Source organism: Protomyctophum bolini (genome assembly GCF_963924005.1).
Source record: "Protomyctophum bolini genome assembly, chromosome: 4".
Taxonomy (NCBI): domain Eukaryota; kingdom Metazoa; phylum Chordata; class Actinopteri; order Myctophiformes; family Myctophidae; genus Protomyctophum; species Protomyctophum bolini.
The window spans coordinates 51515660-51536966 of NC_137865.1; the positions used below are offsets into that span (position 1 = coordinate 51515660).

The window sequence follows — 21307 nt, forward strand, 5'->3', positions numbered from 1 at the left end:
AATCAGCTCACATGAATTCATTCAATTACGACCCGCCTCGGCTCGACTCGTGGCTCGACTTGTTCAGCCGTCAGAGAGAGAGAGCTTCCATGGTTTGGTGATAATGACAAACAGGCGGCGGCTGTTCTGTAGCAGGATAGAGACAGGCTCAGTCTGACTTGACTATAGGCTACTCTGGCGTGATTTCTTTTACAGTGTCTGTCAAAGACAGTTTGAAGTCAATATAATAAATAAACCCGGCCCCCCCGGTCGGCCCTCCTGGTCGCTGGTTTAGATGTTGTGTTGTTTGTTTTCCACGTCTTGTTTAAGTTTCCCTAAAAGCACAGATTGTTTCGTGAGGAGACAAACTTTTTCCTTGTTGCCTTTACTCTCAACAGGCGTGTTCTGAACAGTTGCCAGATCCTGTGACAGAAAGAAGCGAACCCATGCAGGTCTATGAAAACAAAACGAATAAATTATGCAATTTGAAAATAGCAGATCTACAAGCTCACGAGTCACAATGCGTCGCATGGCCACACAAGTAGTTTGTTTATTTTGGTCATTATAACAAATCAATACAGTGCCTGCTTTTTTTTTGCAAAAGAAACATTGACCAAAAAGGTGTAGGCTGAAGCCTAAGCTTATAGTGCCTTATACCCTTCTGACAGATAAATGGCTTTCAGAGGTAAAATAATACAACAAAGCAAACAGAAGGGGAAAAAACAAGAAAACAAAACAAAAACAAACAAACATAACATAAAACAAAAACAAAGACAGACAGGACAAAGAACAAAAACAACAAAACAAAACACAAAACGAGAAAACAAAACATCATATCAATGTTCTATAATTATGTATCTATACTATTAAGCGACTATGCCATTTGAAAATAGCAGATCTACAAGCTCACAACGCGTGGCGACGCGTTGTGAACACTGAGATCTGCTGTTAAAAATAATAATAATCTTGGAAAAAATGTGACAAAATGTGGAATATTTTAGATTTTATTTAAACAAGTTAACACCCAATACCAGACATGGGGGTCCCTGGCACAGTATGTATAATGGACTGGTCCTTGGCTTGGACAAATGCACAATCACTGTGTCACATTTAGGTAAAAACGCCCAAATAATTAAGCCACCACACTTTAGAAACAATGAATAAGCCCCCCAAAAATGTAAACAACTACCAACATTTACAAGCAGCTTTTATAGAAGAAAAGAAAACGCTTATAATAAGCGGACATGGCAACAGTGGCTGTGGACCTTGTGGGTCGTTCCTATGGTTATATGTGGGTCATTTACACTCACACTGTAAATATATTATATATTATATGTCTGTCATGTGACTTCACTTCACAGTCAGCTGGACTTCCCGTTTCCTCACAACAACAACACGATGCTCACAATAAACCTGGCATTCCGACCTACTGCTTTTCAAAATAAAACTTACCATTGACTGAAATTACTTTCATTTGCCCTAAAAAAGAAAGGAAAAGATAAACAAAGAAAGAAAGAAAAAAGAAACAGGGGGAGGGAGGAAAGTCACGTTTTTAATTGGCCCCATAGTGTGAATATTCCTATAATGTATTTGGAATAGGCTACATGTATGTGATAAAGAGCTCCATGGAACCTATAGCTATAATAAACTAATAAACATTACGGCAAGTTCTGCAACAAATAAATCATTTTCAGTAATAGCCATAATAGGAATACCGGTAACATTTTTACAAGTAGGCGACTGACATTGGTCAAATTCTGCAAAAAAAAATAAAAAGAAGAAATAAATTCAAGGGGATTTTGAGGTTTGGTAGTGTAGCCTACAACTTGTAGGCTATATTTATTAACCTATAGCCTTAGAGTTAACGCGCAATTATGGGCACTGTATTTTGCCCGTAAACCATTATGTACAGTTAATATACGGTATAATATACAGGTGTGATTGTGGTACAATTCTGGATATTACCGGAGTTTGTTGGAAAGTCTAACGGGAGTTTCCTGGCTGTAATATACACATGATTTTTGCTATGTTTTTTTATTTCTCCTATGTTTTTTATTTCTTATTTTATTTTACTATGTTTTATTTTGAGTTAGTGTTTGTAAACAATTGTAAGTATTGCCTTTGTTAAATGTTAAATGTTTGTCTGTGTCGGACCCCCCAGGAAGACTAGCTTTTGTCAAGGCAAAAGCTAATGGGGATCCTTATAAACAATAAACAATAAACAATAAACAATTTCATGCTTTTTGCGCAGTGTCTTATACTTACACTACGTAGTAGTAGTATAGTTGCCTTTTAAAGTGCCAATATTATCTTGAATTCACGTGCTCTCCCGAGCAGGCATTGGTATTTATAAAATGTATAGTCTAAATTTATTTTGAAGGCAGAATCGTTCCATTTCCGGCAGAAGCGTATCTCATTTCAGCGTGCTTCATTCAAAGAGCCGTATGTAGCCTACAGTTCAAACGCAGCAGCATCACCGTGTAGTTTAATTCTCCGAGAAAAACCTGTCATTTAAGGTATTGTACAAACTTACAGACTCTCAAAGTTTTACACATTCACACGGCTGTGCACTTTTATGATGTGATTTAATAATGTTTTACCGTCGGTTGTCGTATTGTTTATGAATGAACGCTGATCGATAAAAGGTATGGATCACCATATGGCTGTGTTGGTGTAGCTCAACCTGGTGCAGTCAGTTTTGAGTGACGCACGCAGCTCCTTCCTGACAGGAAAAACAAACTTTGCATATTAAACACAACACTAGGTTGTTGTTGTTCACTTATCTGATGAATTGAGCATGGTGGACCCTGTTGTAACATTGATATGATGTTTTGTTTTCTCTTTTTGTGTTTTGTTTTGTTGTTTTTGTTCTTTGTTGTCTTGTTCCTGTTAACTGTATTGTCCTGTCTGTCTTTGTTTTTGTTTCATGTTATGTTTGTTTGTTTTTGTTTTGTTTTCTTGTTTTTTCCTCCTTCTGTTTGTTTTGTTGTATTATTTTACCTCTGAAAGCCATTTATCTGTTAGAAGGGTAGGCACTATAAGCTTAGGCTTCAGCCTACACCTTTTTGGTCAATGTTTATTTTGCAAAAAAACAAACAAAAAACAGGCACTGTATTGATTTGTTATAATGACCAAAATAAATAAACTCTACTCTACTAAAAAATATATATATATATATTTATGTAACTGGATAACTCACCCCTTTTCCAACTGCCAAAATAAGTGTGACATCTCACCCTGAACTTACTCACCGATCATGTCATGTATATTCCATATACTGAAGCCTTTGTTAGTTTGTTTTGTAACCATTTTATTACAAAAAGTGAGATAACTACCACTTCTATAACTATAACTTGACTACAAGTTAAGGTGCACTATTGTAATGTCTTTTTGGCACATATACAAATCACTTTATGGACATGGAAACAATGTGGGACCAGTGAGCACTCCACACACTATCTTTCATGCTGCATGCCCCCCCCCCCCTGCTGGCATTCACATGTAACTACAGTAATATTACAGTGACCTGATGATTCATCATTAAAATAGAACCATTCTCTAATTGTGTAGACTTCTTGTAAATGAACTTAAGTGATGCAGATGTTTAACAATAATTTAACTCTTGAGCGTGTAAGATGAAACCAAAATGGACCCATAAGCGGCCATTGGGTTTAATTTTACACTCCCAACTCCTACAGCAGGGGTGGGCAACTGGCGGCCCGGGGGCCACATGCGGCCCCCACCTTCACTTAATGTGGCCCTCAGGTTAATGTCAGAATACTGATATAATATTGGTTCCAGCTGTTTACAATTCCACAACATGTGAACATGACCTGCTTTAATTACTTCAGTCTAAATTAGTAGCTCAATGCTTCAACACTGCACGTATAATTAAAGGCATTTTAAATGACATAAAAATGTAAAAAAAATTCTCTGTGTTCAGCAGCAGGAGTCATGTGTTCTCTGTGTTCAGCTGCAGGAGTTCATGTGTTCTCTGTGTTCACCAGCAGGAGTCATGTGTTCTCTGTGTGAAGCAGCAGGAGTCATGTGTTCTCTGTGTTCAGCAGCAGGAGTCATGTGTTCTCTGTGTGAAGCAGCAGGAGTCATGTGTTCTCTGTGTTCAGCAGCAGGAGTCATGTGTTCTCTGTGTTCACCAGCAGGAGTCATGTGTTCTCTGTGTTCAGCAGCAGGAGTCATGTGTTCTCTGTGTTCAGCAGCAGGAGTCATGTGCTCTCTGTGTTCAGCAGCAGGAGTCATGTGTTCTCTGTGTTCAGCAGCAGGAGTCATGTGCTCTCTGTGTGAAGCAGCAGGAGTCATGTGTTCTCTGTGTTCAGCAGCAGGAGTCATGTGTTCTCTGTGTTCAGCAGCAGGAGTCATGTGTTCTCTGTGTGAAGCAGCAGGAGTCATGTGTTCTCTGTGTTCAGCAGCAGGAGTCATGTGCTCTCTGTGTTCAGCAGCAGGAGTCAGTCATGTGTTCTCTGTGTTCACCAGCAGGAGTCATGTGTTCTCTGTGTTCAGCTGCAGGAGTTCATGTGTTCTCTGTGTTCACCAGCAGGAGTCATGTGTTCTCTGTGTTCACCAGCAGGAGTTCATGTGTTCTCTGTGTTCACCAGCAGGAGTCATGTGTTCTCTGTGTGAAGCAGCAGGAGTCATGTGTTCTCTGTGTTCACCAGCAGGAGTCATGTGCTCTCTGTGTTCAGCAGCAGGAGTCATGTGTTCTCTGTGTTCAGCAGCAGGAGTCATGTGTTCTCTGTGTTCAGCTGCAGGAGTTCATGTGTTCTCTGTGTTCACCAGCAGGAGTCATGTGTTCTCTGTGTGAAGCAGCAGGAGTCATGTGTTCTCTGTGTGAAGCAGCAGGAGTCATGTGTTCTCTGTGTTCAGCAGCAGGAGTCATGTGTTCTCTGTGTTCACCAGCAGGAGTCATGTGTTCTCTGTGTTCACCAGCAGGAGTCATGTGTTCTCCTGCAGCGCTCAGAGGATGACCCAGCTGACGGGCGGCAGCGTCGCCGTCGGACCTCATCCCTGCCGCCATGGTGATGGTGATGATGTCATGGCCAGCAGCCTCCAGCCCAATGGAGACCACACTGTGTCCAGCGGTAACAGGTACGGTCGCCCCTTTTCCACCTCGCCCCACTACTCTATACCTAGCTGTAAATAACAGGTACGGTCACCCCTTTTCCATCTCGCCCCACTACTCTATACCTAGCTGTAAATAACAGGTACGGTCACCCCTTTTCCATCTCGCCCCACTACTCTATACCTAGCTGTAAATAACAGGTACGGTCACCCCTTTTCCACCTCGCCCCACTACTCTATACCTAGCTGTAAATAACAGGTACGGTCACCCCTTTTCCACCTCGCCCCACTACTCTATACCTAGCTGTAAATAACAGGTACGGTCACCCCTTTTCCACCTTGCCCCACTACTCTATACCTAGCTGTAAATAACAGGTACGGTCGCCCCTTTTCCACCTCGCCCCACTACTCTCTACCTAGCTGTAAATAACAGGTACGGTCGCCCCTTTTCCATCTCGCCCCACTACTCTACCTAGGTGTGAATAACAAACATCATTCATGTTGGTGATTATATAATCACCAACCATTAATGTATCATTGTTAAAGATGGAGTGCCACAATGTTTTGTATTTTTCCAGTTTTTCATGTGTCTATGAGGTGACAGTACTTCATTAGACACCCTGGAGTCTACTGTATGTGTCTATGAGGTGACAGTACTTCATTAGACACCCTGGAGTCTACTGTATGTGTCTATGAGGTGACAGTACTTCATTAGACACCCTGGAGTCGTTTTTATGTGCAATGGTGTATTAACTTTGTATTCAGGGTTTCTTCCTGGAGGCTGAACCCTTGACAGTCAAACGGGCCTATGAAATAAACGGTAATATAGTGACATCACACTATCAGCCCCTCCCCTAACCCCTCCCCCTTTGTCATACAACTACAGCTGTGGGCTTCAGTTCAGCTGGATCACCACCCATCACCACCCACCAGGCAAACCAGAAGAACTGGTGGGCGTGTCCACATTAAAGCATGATTTTTAACAAATACTGTACACTTTTTTGGAAAAAGTTCTTCCTCCTTATATTATATTATAATAATACCTGATGATCATGTTTTAGGGTGGAAATAAATCGTGGCACTCCATCTTTAAGTTCACTCTGTATATCCACGGACATCCAATATACAAAACATGGGCTACATACATGGAAGAAATGTGTTTAATAAAACGAAATTAACTGCTAGAAGGTCCTAAATTTAACTTAATTAAGCAGTCACCGTCTCTGTGTCATGTTATTCTTTCCTATTTTTTACAGAGTATAGAGATCGACTATACTATGCAATCAAATACATCTGTATACAGAGAGGGAGAGGGAAATACCGCTTTGAAATTTGTACTTCACTACAATTATTTGAAAACTTTAGTTACTAGTTACTTTGGAGATTTTAATTTTGATTAGAAAACATACACTAACCACTTCAACCCTATACATTTTTTTAAATAGCCGATCTACAAGCTCACAATGCGTCAGAGCTTGTAGATCGGCTATTTTCAATATATTTTATACACATTGTGAACTTGTCAAATGGGACATTCTACAATACTTTTACTTTTAGTACATTTTGATGCCGATAGTTTTACTCGAGCACATTTTCGACTCCGTACTTTTACTTGTAACGGAGTAGTTCGAAATTGCAGTATTGGTACTTTTACTTTAAGTAAGACAATTGAGTATTTTTATCCACCACTGTCCAGCAGCGTCCAGCCCCGGGACGACCACAGCGAGCACAACAACACCGCCACCGCGGTACTGGACCGATGGGACGACCACAGCGAGCACAACAACACCGGCGCGGCTGCTTATGTGGACGACGTGCTGGACCAACGTGACGACAGGAGGACGACGACGCCGGGCTTCGTCTACGCCTTGGCCTTCTTCTCCGCCTTGGGGGGCTTCCTGTTCGGCTACGACACCGGCGTGGTGTCGGGGGCCATGCTGCTGCTGAAGGTAAGTAGCCTTGCCGAGCCATGAGGCCCATAGGGCCAGGAGCCTATCTCCTGTTTCTGTATAGCCATGAGGCCCATAGGGGCAGGAGCCTATCTCCTGTTTCTGTATAGCCATGAGGCCCATAGGGGCAGGAGCCTATCTCCTGTTTCTGTATAGCCATGAGGCCCATAGGGGCAGGAGCCTATCTCCTGTTTCTGTATAGCCATGAGGCCCATAGGGCCAGGAGCCTATCTCCTGTTTCTGTAGCCATGAGGCCCATAGGGGGCAGGAGCCTATCTCCTGTTTCTGTAGCCATGAGGCCCATAGGGGGCAGGAGCCTATCTCCTGTTTCTGTAGCCATGAGGCCCATAGGGGCAGGAGCCTATCTCCTGTTTCTGTATAGCCATGAGGCCCATAGGGCCAGGAGCCTATCTCCTGTTTCTGTATAGCCATGAGGCCCATAGGGGGCAGGAGCCTATCTCCTGTTTCTGTATAGCCATGAGGCCCATAGGGGGCAGGAGCCTATCTCCTGTTTCTGTATAGCCATGAGGCCCATAGGGGGCAGGAGCCTATCTCCTGTTTCTGTAGCCATGAGGCCCATAGGGGCAGGATCCTATCTCCTGTTTCTGTAGCCATGAGGCCCATAGGGGCAGGAGCCTATCTCCTGTTTCTGTAGCCATGAGGCCCATAGGGGCAGGAGCCTATCTCCTGTTTCTGTAGCCATGAGGCCCATAGGGGCAGGAGCCTATCTCCTGTTTCTGTAGCCATGAGGCCCATAGGGGCAGGAGCCTATCTCCTGTTTCTGTAGCCATGAGGCCCATAGGGGCAGGAGCCTATCTCCTGTTTCTGTAGCCATGAGGCCCATAGGGGCAGGAGCCTATCTCCTGTTTCTGTAGCCATGAGGCCCATAGGGGCAGGAGCCTATCTCCTGTTTCTGTAGCCATAGGGGCAGGAGCCTATCTCCTGTTTCTGTAGCCATAGGGGCAGGAGCCTATCTCCTGTTTCTGTAGCCATGAGGCCCATAGCCCATACCTACCCTAGGGGACACGGGGAGAACATGTGAGGGTACCTACCCTAGGGGGACACGGGGAGAACATGAGAGGGTACCTACCCTAGGGGACACGGGGAGAACATGTGAGGGTACCTACCCTAGGGGACACAGGCAAACTCCACATGTAATCCATGTAATTCTTTGTACTTTAGGACCAGATGAACCTGAGCCTCCTGTGGCAGGAGCTGCTGGTGTCAAGCACGGTGGGCGCGGCCGCCGTGGCGGCGCTGGCTGGCGGACCGCTCAACGGGCTTCTGGGACGGCGGCGCTGCATCCTGGCGGCCAGCCTGACCTTCACCGTGGGCGGGCTGGTCCTCGGCTTCGCCCCGGACCGCTGGTTCCTGCTGCTGGGAAGGATCACCGTGGGGCTGGGGATAGGTAGGTGTTCCTTGAACCCATTCTGACCTGAGATCAGACCGTGGGGCTGGGGATAGGTAGGTGTTCCTTGAACCCATTCTGACCTGAGATCAGACCGTGGGGCTGGGGATAGGTAGGTGTTCCTTAAACCCATTCTGACCTGAGATCAGACCGTGGGGCTGGGGATAGGTAGGTGTTCCTTAAACCCATTCTGACCTGAGATCAGATTCTAAAAATGTTCTTCTTCTACATCCTGACAGCTTTCTGAAGAAGCTATGTTTCTATGTGTCAGTCGTTCTTCGTTTATTTTCAAAAATAGCAGACCTACAAGCTCGTAGAGCTCGTAGAGCTTGTAGATCTGCTATTTTTCAATAGCTAAAGCATGACATAATGCTAACACCAAAAGGTGTTCCCGCCCATAATGGGATAAGCCACGCAGTACAATCGTCAAAAATGTGTCATAATTTAGTCTAAGACTAAAGGAATGCTACCCAGGCTAAGACTAAAGGAATGCTACCCAGGCTAAGACTAAAGGAATGCTACCCAGGCTAAGACTAAAGGAATGCTACCCAGGCTAAGACTACAGGGAATGCTACCCAGGCTAAGACTAAAGGAATGCTACCCAGGCTAAGACTCTCTCAGAGATCAGGGTTTCTCTTGTTGCCCCCTCAGGTGTTGCCTCCATGACGGTGCCCGTCTACATGGCGGAGATGTCTCCGCCTCACCTGCGAGGACAGCTGGTGACCATCAACGCCCTCTTCATCACCGGGGGCCAGTTCTGTGCCAGCGTCGTCGACGGGGCGTTCAGTTACCTGGAGCCCGACGGTTGGAGGTACACAGTATTATTGTACAGTATTATTGTACAGTATTGTGTGCTGTAATGTGTGCGTCTTCTACCGGTAGATAAAGTTCAATACTATACTAGCAGAATCCGTTGGAGTTCCATCCATACCTACCTATCTAATATTGGAGTCACTACTATTTGCGCACGCACGCACGCGCGCACACACGCACACACACACACACACACACACACACACACACACACACACACACACACACATACACACACACACACACACACACACACACACACACACACACCACCCCTTGTCGCCAGGGGCGACTGTGGCTCAAGAGGTAGAGCAGGTCGTCCAATGATCCATGGGTCGGCGGTTCGAATCCCGGCTCCTCCTCCTGTCTTCATGTGGAAGTGTCCTTGAGCAAAGACACTGAACCCCACATTGCTCCCGATGTGCTGGTTGGTGCCTTTCCTGGCTTGCGCCGCAATCGGTGTGTGAATGTAATGCGCCTTGGATAAAGGCGCTATATAAATGCACCATTTACCATTTGGTCTTAACATCTTTGACCATTCTCCTTCCATTCTCGTCCACTCCCCCGAACCAGTGAACCTCCTCCTCTAACGGGATGTTCCTGTGTCCTCTAACAGGATGTTCCTGTGTCCTCTAGGTACTAACAGGATGTTCCTGTGTCCTCTAACAGGATGTGCCTGTTGTCCCTCTCTAGGTACATGCTGGGCCTGTCTGTGGTCCCGGCCGTGCTGCAGTTCTCCGGCTTCCTCTTCCTGCCAGAGAGTCCTCGCTGGCTGCTTCAGAAGGGCCGCCACGAGGAGGCCAGGAGCGTCCTGGAGCGAATCAGAGGAGGAGGAGGAGGAGCTGACCAGGAGTACCACGCCATCAGGACCAGCATAGAGGAGGAGGAGGAGGCGGGGGGAGGTGAGGAGGAGGAGGAGGAGGAGGAGGAGGAGAAGGAGGCCTGGGGAGGTGACGGCTTTCTACACTAATACCTGCAGGGTCACTTCACCACTTTTCAACCTATCTTCATATAGCAGGTCCTCACTAATAATCATGAAAAAACGGCACAATTGTTTTGCTACTAGGTCTGTGTCTCATAGGAGGGCTGTGGGCAGTTCAGAAACCGTCTTCCAGTGACATCATCGATGGGGAATACAAGCTAATAGAAACGGCAGGCTTCCTAGTCCTGAAAAGTTGCAATGTGAAAATGGAAGCCATCGTTCTCACGATAATGAAAATCTAAACATTTTTGTAAAAAAAAATCTTGTGATTATTAGTGAGGACCTATTATATGAAGATGGGTTGAAAAGTGGTGAAGTGGTCCTTTAACCCATTCTGAACGGGATGGTGTTGGCATCATGTTATGCTTTAGCTATTGAAAAATAGCAGATCTACAAGCTCGTAGCGCGCCACCGAGTGGCGCGCTACGAGCTTGTAGGTCTGCTATTTTTTGAAAAATCGAAGAACGACTGACATTTTTAGAATCTGTTCTCAGGTCAGAATGGGTTCATCAGACCAGTGTCCAGTGGAAACCTCGTATGAATCTGATCTCAGGTCAGAATGGGTTAACTGATTGGTCCACCCTGTCGTATGGTTACTTCCAACAGGCGGGCCGATCATCTGGCGCATGCTGAGACACGCCCCCACGCGCAGGGCCCTCACGGTGGGCTGTGGGCTCCAGATGTTCCAACAGCTGTCTGGCATCAACACCGTCATGTATGTATACAGTCTACTGACCTGAGATCAGATTCTGAAGTCCTGACAGTTTTCGGAAAAAGTCGTCAAAAAAATACAATCTACGTAGGTGTGTGAATGTGAATGAATTAATTAATTTTTATTTTCGTGTCTTGTCTTTTAAGACCCATCCCTTACGTGATTATAAGACACCAACAACATAAATAAATAAACAATTTCACGTTCTCTTCCCACACAGAAGTCACACCAAGTATTTGATCAAAACAAAAACAGAAATAAGCATTATCATAAAATAAAATAAAATACATCACATATAAGTTTTCTTTGTCCGTATGTCCCAAGCTTTCTCTATATATTCTGCTAATGCAAATATAACTTTTGTTCGAAAATCCATCTCAGTCGCTCTGCATCACTCAACCACATCAAATCTATATTTTTACATCTGTTAAATAACTTTTGACGTAGCTCATGATACAACGGGCAATAGAAAATAAAATGGAACTCATTCTCAATATCATTTATATCACAGTAGGTGCAAATACGTTCTTCTTCTTCTGTGTGTGTGAATGGGTGAATGTAAAGAGCCTTGGATAAAGGCGCTATATAAATGCACCGTGCACTACAGCGCCACCATGCTGTCTCCTCAGGTACTACAGCGCCACCATCCTCCAGATGGCGGGCGTGCGAGACAACCGGCGAGCCATCTGGATGGCCTCAGCGACGGCCGCCACCAACTTCCTGTTCACCCTGGTGGGGGTGTGGCTTGTGGAGAGGGTGGGCCGCAGGAAGCTGACCGTGGCCAGCATTTTAGGTCCGTGTGCTTCTCTCACCACACCTAAACCTCTCTCTGTCTCTCTCTCTCACACACCTAAACCTCTCTCTCTCTCTCTCTCTCTCTCTCTGTCTCTCTCACACACACCTAAACCTCTCTCTGTCCCTCTCTCTCACACACCTAAACCTCTCTCTCTCTCTCTCTCTCTCTCACACACACCTAAACCTCTCTCTCTCTCTCTCTCTCTCTCTCTCTCTCTCTCTCTCTCTCTCTCTCTCTCTCTCTCTCTCTCTCTCTCTCTCTCTCTCTCTCTTAATGAGCACCAGTATATGACTATGAGTACCAGTAGGGGCGCTGTTGTGCCAGAAACAGAGAGAGGGATAGTGCTGCACTGTTGCCTGCTAATGAGAGAGAGAGAGAGAGAGAGAGAGAGAGAGAGGTTCAAGGTTCAAGGGTTCTTTATTCCGTCTCCCTTGGGAGAAATGTGTCTCTGAGACAGGACCACAGCTGCATACATATAAACATACGTATAATCACATAGACAGAGACATTACAGCAAAACAAAACAAATACACCCCTGGTGCGTACACCCCGTTAAGGTACCAATTACCCATTCAAAATTTTTATAGAGAGAGGAATGAAAGAGTGTTTATATCTGTTGTACTTGCACTGTGGCATCCTGTACCTTCTTCCTGATCTCATTAATTCATATTCGGAATACAGAACATATGAGGGGTCAGAGGTTATATTCTTAGCTTGCCTTACTACAGTCTGTTCAAAAATGGCTTGGGGAGTCATCGGGGGGGAAGACAGGCCCATGATCTTCCCAGCCATTTCCGCAACTCTTGCAACTTGAGCTTTATATTTCACAGCCAGGTTACCATACCAGCTGGAGATTCCATATCTCAAGATAGATTCAATGCTAGCTCTATAGAAAATTAACATAATATTCAGGCTAACACCAAACAGCCTCAGTCTACGAAGAAAATGTAACCGCTGGTGTATTTTTGAACAGCAGGATTCAACATGTATGTGCCAGCTCATATCTTGGTCAATCTGCACTCCCAGATATTTATAGGAGGAGACCTGTTTGATGTCATTATGGTGAACCTTCATCAAGGTATGGTCTCCTATGGACCTCGGATCCACAATGATCTCCTCTGTTTTATCAGTGTTGATCATTACATAGTTTCTATCACACCATTCAACAAATCTGCCTACTCCAGTTGTATGGCTGAGAATGTCAGATTTGCTTGTAAGAAGACTGAGTATGACAGTTAAGTGTCATCTGAAAACTTGATCACGTATTGATTAGAGTATGAGCTGACACAATCATTCGTATACAATGTGAACAGGAGCGAGGAACTAACAGTTCCTTGTGGAACCCCTGTGCTGCTGCGTGCCTCCTCAGAGAGAATACTGTTAAACCTGACCCTCTGTGGTCTCTTAGACAAAAAAGAAAAATACCATTTAATTATCCACGGATTAACATCTAGTAAAGCTAGTTAACGTAGCAGTATATCTTGGTGGATACAATTAAAGGCGGAGCTGAAATCAATGAAAAGCAGTCTGGCATTATGCCCCGGTGCTCTCAAGGTGTTTCAGGATATAGTGTGCTACAGTAGGCAATTGCGTCCCCGGTACTTCGTTTCCTTGAATAGGCAAACTGGAATTGATCTAGACTAGGTTCTACTTCTTTACGAAGTAACTCAGTGAGAATTCTTTCTAATGACTTAACAACATTTGATGTTATGGCCACAGGCCTGTAGTCATTATTTCCCATTGGACAGGGTTTCTTTGGAACTGGGACAGATTTTTTCCATAGTTCCGGCACTGTATGCGAGTCTAGAGAGAACTGAAACAGTTTGTGCCAGGCTGGTGAGAGCTCATCAGCACATGTTTTTAACAGGGAAGCACTCATGCCATCAGGCCCCGTTGCCTTGTTAGTTTTAATGGTCTTGAATACTCTGTTTACAGTTTCTAGGTCTAGTGTCACCCTGTTACCAGCATCATAATTCAATTCATTTGCAACGTCACAACATGCTTGGTAAGAGTCATATTCAAATCTCATAAAGAAGTCATTTAATTCATTCGCCTTAGCGCTCTCGTCAACAGCAGCTATGGGCTTTCTCTCAGGGTTCATGTTAGTCATTTTCCTGATCGAGTCCCATAGTCTCTTTGTGTTAGAGTTGGTCAGGTCTTGCTCAGCTCGCTCCCTGCATTTCCTTCTAGACTCTTTCAATTGTTTATTTAAGTCCCTCTGAGCAACCTTTAAGGCCTCACTGTTACCTGCTCTAAAGCACCGAGAGGTGGGGGGAGTTGCAACACTCAGTTCACACAGGTGTGATTTTTCTCTGATGGTTCTGTTGTGTTTCTGCTCCAGGTACCGGCCTCAGTCTGATGGTTCTGGCATCGGGCTTCCTCCTCTCAGCCCAGAACTCTCCTCCAGTCACCCTGCACCCCGTTGGTCCTCCAGTCAACTCCACCTGCTCGCTATACGGGTCAGAACACAGTACATTACACCACCCTCTATGGGTCAGAACTGCCTAAGAAAACAACTGATCCAAAATGCAGCAGCCAGAGTTTTAACTAAAACTAAGATGAGAGAACATATTACTCCAGTTTTAGCTTCACTGCACTGGCTTCCGGTTGTTTTTACTTGTTTATATAGCTCTGAATGGTTTCGCACCTTCCTACCTACATGACTGCCTGCCCAAATAATTATGTCCCAAACCGTCTTCCACTGCTGGCCTGCTCGCTTTGCCTGAAAAAATGGCGAAAAGAAATACAGGGAAGCAGCTTTCTGCTTCTAGGGGCCGACGGCGTGGAACAAACTCCCACTGTACCTTCGACAGGCAGCCTCTGTAGACATTTTTAAAGCACAGCTCAAGACCCACTTCTACACTCTTGCTTTTAATTGATCTTTAAAAAAAAAATGTTATTCATCTCCTCACTGTATTGCATTACTGCTATTATTTTGAATGTTATGTCCAACCTGTCCCACACAAGCGACAGTTCTGTCCCTCAAATGGACACTTCTGGATCTGGTCCCCCAGATGTATAATAAGTGTAGCTGTCCTTTAACCCATTCTGAACGGGAACCCATTTTGGTGTTAGCATCATGTTATGCTTTTGCTATTGAAAAATAGCAGATCTACAAGCTCATAGCACGCCACCGAGTGGCGCGCTATGAGCTTGTAGGTCTGCTATTTTTGAAAAATCGAAGAACGACTGACATTTTTAGAATCTGATCTCAGGCCAGAATGGGTTAATCAGACCAGTGTGTGTCCAGTGGAAACCTCGTATGAATCTGATCTCAGGTCAGAATGGGTTAAGCTCATGGTGTCCCGTAGCAGACCATACTGAGAGGTGTTGCGTTGTTTTGTGTCCCCCAGGTCCTGTTCTTCATGCATTCTGGATCCCGGCTGTGGTTTCTGTTACCGCGAAAATGGCACCGACGTATTCGACTGCTCCTGCACCCCCGTCGGCGGAGAGACCACTGAACACGCTGCCTGGGGCAGGTGTGTGTGTGTGTGTGTGTGTGTGTGTGTGTGTCTGTGTGTCTGTGTGTGTGTGTGTGTGTGTGTGTGTGTGTGTGTGCGTGCGTGAACATACAGTTTAAAGATGGAGTGCCATGATTTTTTTCCCCACCCTAAAACATGATCATCAGGTATTAGTATAATATAAGGAGGGAGAACTTTTTTCCTAAAAGTGTACAGTATTTGTTAAAATCGTGCTTTTATGTGGACACGCCCACCAGTTCATTAAGTATGCCTGGTGGGTGGTGATCCAGTCTTTAGTTGTCACTGTACAATACTTTAAAACAGTTGTCATGTTGCACACATGCTTAAAAATAGCTCTTATTTGCGCCGCTCTCGTTGAAAACAACGTATTTCCAACTCCAGCTTGTCTCAGTTCAGGCTGCATGTGAACAGCGCTCGAGCTCAGTTTTCTGCCCCCTCAATGTCCTAACTCTGTCGTACTCTATTAGATGGCTCTGGGCCCAAACTAACGGAGTTCTCCCTCAGCAGGTGTTCCAACCAGACGGCTGCCAGCGAGGGCCCGTTCTGGGCCTACAACTACTGTCCCACCTCGTACTCCTGGCTGGTGCTGCTGGGGCTCATCCTCTACCTGGCCTGCTTCGCACCCGGTCCGTAACGCTACGTCCTTTCATAATATTACTCTTTACTATTGGAGCACACAAGTTGTACTAATCCCTCTATGCTCGGTACCTTTCCATAAGGAATGCCAAGTTGTCCTCTGACTTTAGATAGCGTTTCATTATTGCGACCGCAGTGAGCACTTACTATGAGACCTAGCAGATCATGTCTGTCTATCCGTGCGTGCGTGTGTCCCCCCCTTTGTGCCCATATATGGAGCTGAGTGATTTGTTTGTGATTGATGCAACACACTGCATATTTGGACGTATAGCTGCTTTGGGGACTTGTTATATGGTTAAAAAAATTATAACTTAAAAATAAATCTTAAAAAAAACCAAATATGTACGAGCTGCGTTCGCTTCCCGCGTTTGCGTGTCTTACTGGTATATATTAAAGTTCTCAACGGGCCCAAAAATAATGGCCTGGCCCGACCCTAACTGGGTCACTAGAAATGACCATAATGTTAAGCCCGAAGCCCGACAAAAAAACGAGAGGAAGACTCACAATATTTTGTTATATTTTATATGTTTCATATGGGTGTGTCACATATGTCTTTTGATTTACTGTATACCCTGGATCTTGAATAAACAAAAAAGTGAGAAAAAAAAAAAAAAAAAAAAAAAACGAGAGGAAGAAAAAGCAGCACTAAATGGCAGTGCCGTGTTTCAGTGTGAAAGTGAGAACGGAGATCAACGGATTTATCCAAATAAAGGGTGTATGTAACTCACGTTAGAATAAGGCTATTAAATATTAATGTTCCATAACTTACATTTCCGATCATTCTATACAGACTTCCAGACAGTGGTGGTTGTGGTGACTGGTGAGTAAACACCAATAGCTCCTCCAGCTCCCTCCCTAATAGTTTCCTCTGAAGTGAAGTTGCTTTACGTGTAGCGTTTAAGTTATATATCACCATCATGGATCGTTTGGAGACGTTGATTAATAATTAGGTTTTATTATTCATCGCAGCCAGCTGGGTTAACGAGACTCAGTGCAACATGACGAAAACCTGACGCTTCTTCAGCCGTGATAACCCGATTGATTTTATAAAGTATTCGCTCAGACACCCAGGAGAAGAAAAGAAAAAAAACCTTCTGGTACTTTTTTAAATGTTATTTTCTCCACCTATCCACTTGTCTGTCCTCTCTCTCTCTCTCTCTCTCTCTCTGTGTGTGTGTGTCTCTCTCTCTCTCTCTCTCTCTCTCTCTCTCTCTCTCTCTCTCTCTCTCTCTCTCTCTCTCTCTCTCTCTCTCTCTCTCTCTCTCTCTCTCTCTCTCACGCACTCACGCACTCACTCATTCACTCACTCACGCACTCACGCACTCACTCACTCACTCACTCACTCACTCTCTCCCTCTCTCGCCCCCCAGGTATGGGTCCCATGCCGTGGACAGTGAACTCAGAGATCTACCCCCTGTGGGCTCGCAGCACGGGGAACGCCTGTTCAGCCGGCGTGAACTGGACCTTCAATGTTCTGGTGTCTCTGACCTTCCTCCACGTGGCAGAGTACCTCACTTACTATGGTACTGTGTTGTTTAGTGAACTGGACCTTCAATGTTCTGGTGTCTCTGTAGCCATGAGGCCCATAGGGGCAGGAGCCTATCTCCTGTTTCTGTAGCCATGAGGCCCATAGGGGCAGGAGCCTATCTCCTGTTTCTGTAGCCATGAGGCCCATAGGGGCAGGAGCCTATCTCCTGTTTCTGTAGCCATGAGGCCCATAGGGGCAGGAGCCTATCTCCTGTTTCTGTAGCCATGAGGCCCATAGGGGCAGGAGCCTATCTCCTGTTTCTGTAGCCATGAGGCCCATAGGGGCAGGAGCCGATCTCCTGTTTCTGTAGCCATGAGGCCCATAGGGTCAGGAGCCTATCTCCTGTTTCTGTAGCCATGAGGCCCATAGGGGCAGGAGCCTATCTCCTGTTTCTGTAGCCATGAGGCCCATAGGGGGCAGGAGCCTATCTCCTGTTTCTGTAGCCATGAGGCCCATAGGGGCAGGAGCCTATCTCCTGTTTCTGTAGCCATGAGGCCCATAGGGGCAGGAGCCTATCTCCTGTTTCTGTAGCCATGAGGCCCATAGGGGCAGGAGCCTATCTCCTGTTTCTGTAGCCATGAGGCCCATAGGGTCAGGAGCCTATCTCCTGTTTCTGTAGCCATGAGGCCCATAGGGGCAGGAGCCTATCTCCTGTTTCTGTAGCCATGAGGCCCATAGGGGGCAGGAGCCTATCTCCTGTTTCTGTAGCCATGAGGCCCATAGGGGCAGGAGCCTATCTCCTGTTTCTGTAGCCATGAGGCCCATAGGGGCAGGAGCCTATCTCCTGTTTCTGTAGCCATGAGGCCCATAGGGGCAGGAGCCTATCTCCTGTTTCTGTAGCGTGAGGCAGCTTGATGTACAAGTACACCCCCTGGACATGACGCTAGTACGTCGCAGGAACTTATACCCCCAATCCAACCCTTGATGCTGAGTGTCAAGCAGGGAGGCACTGGGTCCCATTTTTACAGTCTTTGGTATGACCCGGCCGGGGATCGAACCCCGACCTCCCAGTCTCAGGGCGGACACTCTAACCACAAGGCCACTGAGCCGCTGTGTAATCCTGTATTTTAATTTTTTTTTATGTATTCCTCCAGGGGCGTTCTTCCTGTACGCGGGCCTGGCGGGCCTGGGCCTCCTCTTCGTCCTGGGCTGCCTCCCGGAGACGAAAGGCCTCCGTCTGGAGGACATGGAGGACCTGTTCACCGGCCCGCTGTGCTGCCGTGGGGCCTCCTCCGGAGACGTCCCGTACATCCGGGTAAAAGACCGTAACTAGTGGAGTAGAACGGGATCCTGGTGTTGGGAAGAACGGGCTTCCGATCTATCTGGTGTTGAGAGGGACGGGGAAGTCCTCCGGGTTGACGACCTCTCGTTCACAGCTCGGTCATCGATTGGGAGTTGGTGTTTTCCCCTCTCTGTCCTGCAGTGACCCCTTCAACGGGTCAGCCTTGGTTTCTGTGTCACAGCTTCTGGTGTTAGCCTGGTATAGAAGGGTTGCCATGTCAGTAGCCTGGTGTAGAAGGGTTGCTATGTCCGTAGCCTGGTGTAGAAGGGTTGCCACGTCAGTAGCCTGGTGTAGAAGGGTTGCCTTGTCAGTAGCCTGGTGTAGAAGGGTTGCCATGTCAGTAGCCTATGGTGTAGAAGGGTTGCCATGTCAGTAGCCTGTCTGCCTGGCTGCCGGACTGCTGTATGAATTATGCTTGAAGCAGAAGAACTTTGACCCAAACCTTCCATAATGTTCTCCAGCGCCGTCCCGGGTTCAGCCGAGTCCACTACGGAGCGACGGGGTCGGACAGCGGCGTGGCCTACATCACTGTGAGTACTGACCTCAACGGCTCGTCCATTACGTGGACCAATCAGTTTATTAAGATGTGACGCGACGAGTGAAGTATGAACTGTCTGCTCATGTCCTCGTACTCTCGCAGCTCCAGTGACGATGACCCAGTAAACGCTATCAGATAACTGTAGGTGACCAGATTTGACCGAGAGCCTGCTCCGGTCAATCCATCTCTCCAGCTTTTCACCAGAGGAGAGAAACTTGTTTTTTAATCCAAAATGAGTTAATAGCACAGGCAGACTCTTCACATACTAGAGCATGTCTGAAATAAGTGTCAGAGCTGAAATCGACATGCAAATATGAAATAAATGCTTAAACATGTTGCTAGGTGTAATATGTTAGAGACCACAGAAGACATGTAAATATGAAATAAATGCTTAAACATGTAGCTAGGTGTAATGTTGGAGTCCACAGAAGACATGTAAATATGAAATAAATGCTTAAACATGTAGCTAGGTGTAATGTTAGAGTCCACAGAAGACATGTAAATATGAAATAAATGCTTAAACTTGTAGCTAGGTGTAATGTTAGAGACCACAGAAGACATGTAAATATGAAATAAATGCTTATACTTCTAGCTAGGTGTAATGTTAGTCCACAGAAGACATGTAAATATGAAATAAATGCTTAAATTTCTAGCTAGGTGTAATGTTAGAGTCCACAGAAGTGAACCTTTTCAAGCCTGTTTTCTCAACTCGCTGTTTTCTTTGCCAGACGTTACTCTATAAGCCATATCTCCAAAACTGGTGGGTCAAACCAACTGAACAACCAACTAGTCAATTTGAAGCTATGATTCCCTGCTTTCATATGACATGAAAAAAAAGCGAAAATTCTAAATAATCCAATGGCAGTCCCTCAGTCAAATGTAGTCACATATTATGTTCCGTATGTTTCTATTATAGAGGGTGTGCACATGCATAAAGTGAGAAAATCGAGTGGCAAAGTTTAACGTTGTTTAATGTTGTTTACTGCAATCAGATCTGTGTCAGTCTGGGTGGATGTAGGGGGCGGGGCTGTAAAGGGCAGAAACATGTGGTTGTGGGGGGGGCGGGGGGATTATATGTGAATAATTGCTTTGAAAATACTATGTTGTAAAGAAAAATCAATAAAAATGTTTAAAAAAAATAGTTTTTTGCCACTCAGTAAGGCCTCACTCCCACGTAAGACACATTTGTGTCCTGTGTCTGTAATAATAATAATAATAATAATAATAATATTTACATTTGTGTCCTGTGTCTGTAATAATAATAATAATATTTACATTTGTGTCCTGTGTCTGTAATAATAATAATAATAATATTTACATTTGTGTCCTGTGTCTGTAATAATAATAATAATATTTACATTTGTGTCCTGTGTCTGTAATAATAATAATAATATTTACATTTGTGTCCTGTGTCTGTAATAATAATAATAATAATATTTACATTTGTGTCCTGTGTCTGTAATAATAATAATAATAATATTTACATTTGTGTCCTGTGTCTGTAATAATAATAATAATAATAATAATATTTACATTTGTGTCCTGTGTCTGTAATAATAATAATAATAATAATATTTACATTTGTGTCCTGTGTCTGTAATAATAATAATAATGTGTGTGTGTGTGTGTGTGTGTGTGTGTGTGTGTGTGTGTGTGCGCGGGGAATGTGCTCAAGCTGACTGGCTGAGCACGGAATGTGATGTATGGTGATAACAGTGCCGCTCACGTCACGCGGGTGTGATATTTTTCTCCATATCGCTGTGTGAGAGACAGTCCACTGAGCAACTCAAAGTGAGGCTGAATGACAAGCATTTTGCATTCTGGCTCTTTGAGGGGAGCTAGCGCCCCCTATGGCCAGCTTGGTGTGTTTGTGTGTTCTCAGGGGCGGCCTTAGGAATCTGGAGGCCCGTTTCAAGACCAAACATGAGGCCCACATATACCTATGACATCATTATTTTGTTGATACAGCCGTATATTGATACGAATAGTTTGACTGTTCAATATCACACGCAGCCATTACTCTCGAAAATTAGCAACAACAACACCTCTCCTCATCCTGTCGTCCCTTCACAATGAAAGTGTCTCCCTTTTACCTCCCAATGCTGCACATTTTACCATGTTATTTA

At 45.2% G+C, this 21307-nt stretch overlaps 1 protein-coding gene across 1 annotated transcript; it reads left to right on the forward strand.

Moving 5' to 3' along the window:
* Nucleotides 1-2469: 2469 nt before the first annotated feature.
* LOC308313634 (proton myo-inositol cotransporter-like) lies at nt 2470-20184 on the forward strand. The gene is made up of 14 exons (XM_080760856.1): nt 2470-2495; nt 4924-5082; nt 6752-7004; nt 8187-8412; nt 9064-9223; nt 9919-10127; nt 10814-10922; nt 11549-11712; nt 14057-14174; nt 15069-15194; nt 15705-15823; nt 17204-17356; nt 18456-18616; nt 19105-20184. The coding sequence occupies exons 2-14, from the start codon at nt 4958-4960 to the stop codon at nt 19231-19233; spliced, it is 2052 nt and encodes a 683-aa protein (XP_080616982.1). The 5' UTR covers nt 2470-2495; nt 4924-4957; the 3' UTR covers nt 19234-20184.
* Nucleotides 20185-21307: the final 1123 nt, after the last annotated feature.

Excerpts from the sequence above, each read along its gene's own strand:
- LOC308313634 (XM_080760856.1), top strand. The coding sequence starts at position 4,958 with ATGACCCAGCTGACGGGCGGCAGCGTCGCCGTCGGACCTCATCCCTGC. Across the intron at positions 10,923-11,548 it reads TCTGGCATCAACACCGTCAT|GTACTACAGCGCCACCATCC; the intron begins GTATGTATACAG and ends CTGTCTCCTCAG. Across the intron at positions 15,824-17,203 it reads CCTGGCCTGCTTCGCACCCG|GTATGGGTCCCATGCCGTGG; the intron begins GTCCGTAACGCT and ends CTCGCCCCCCAG.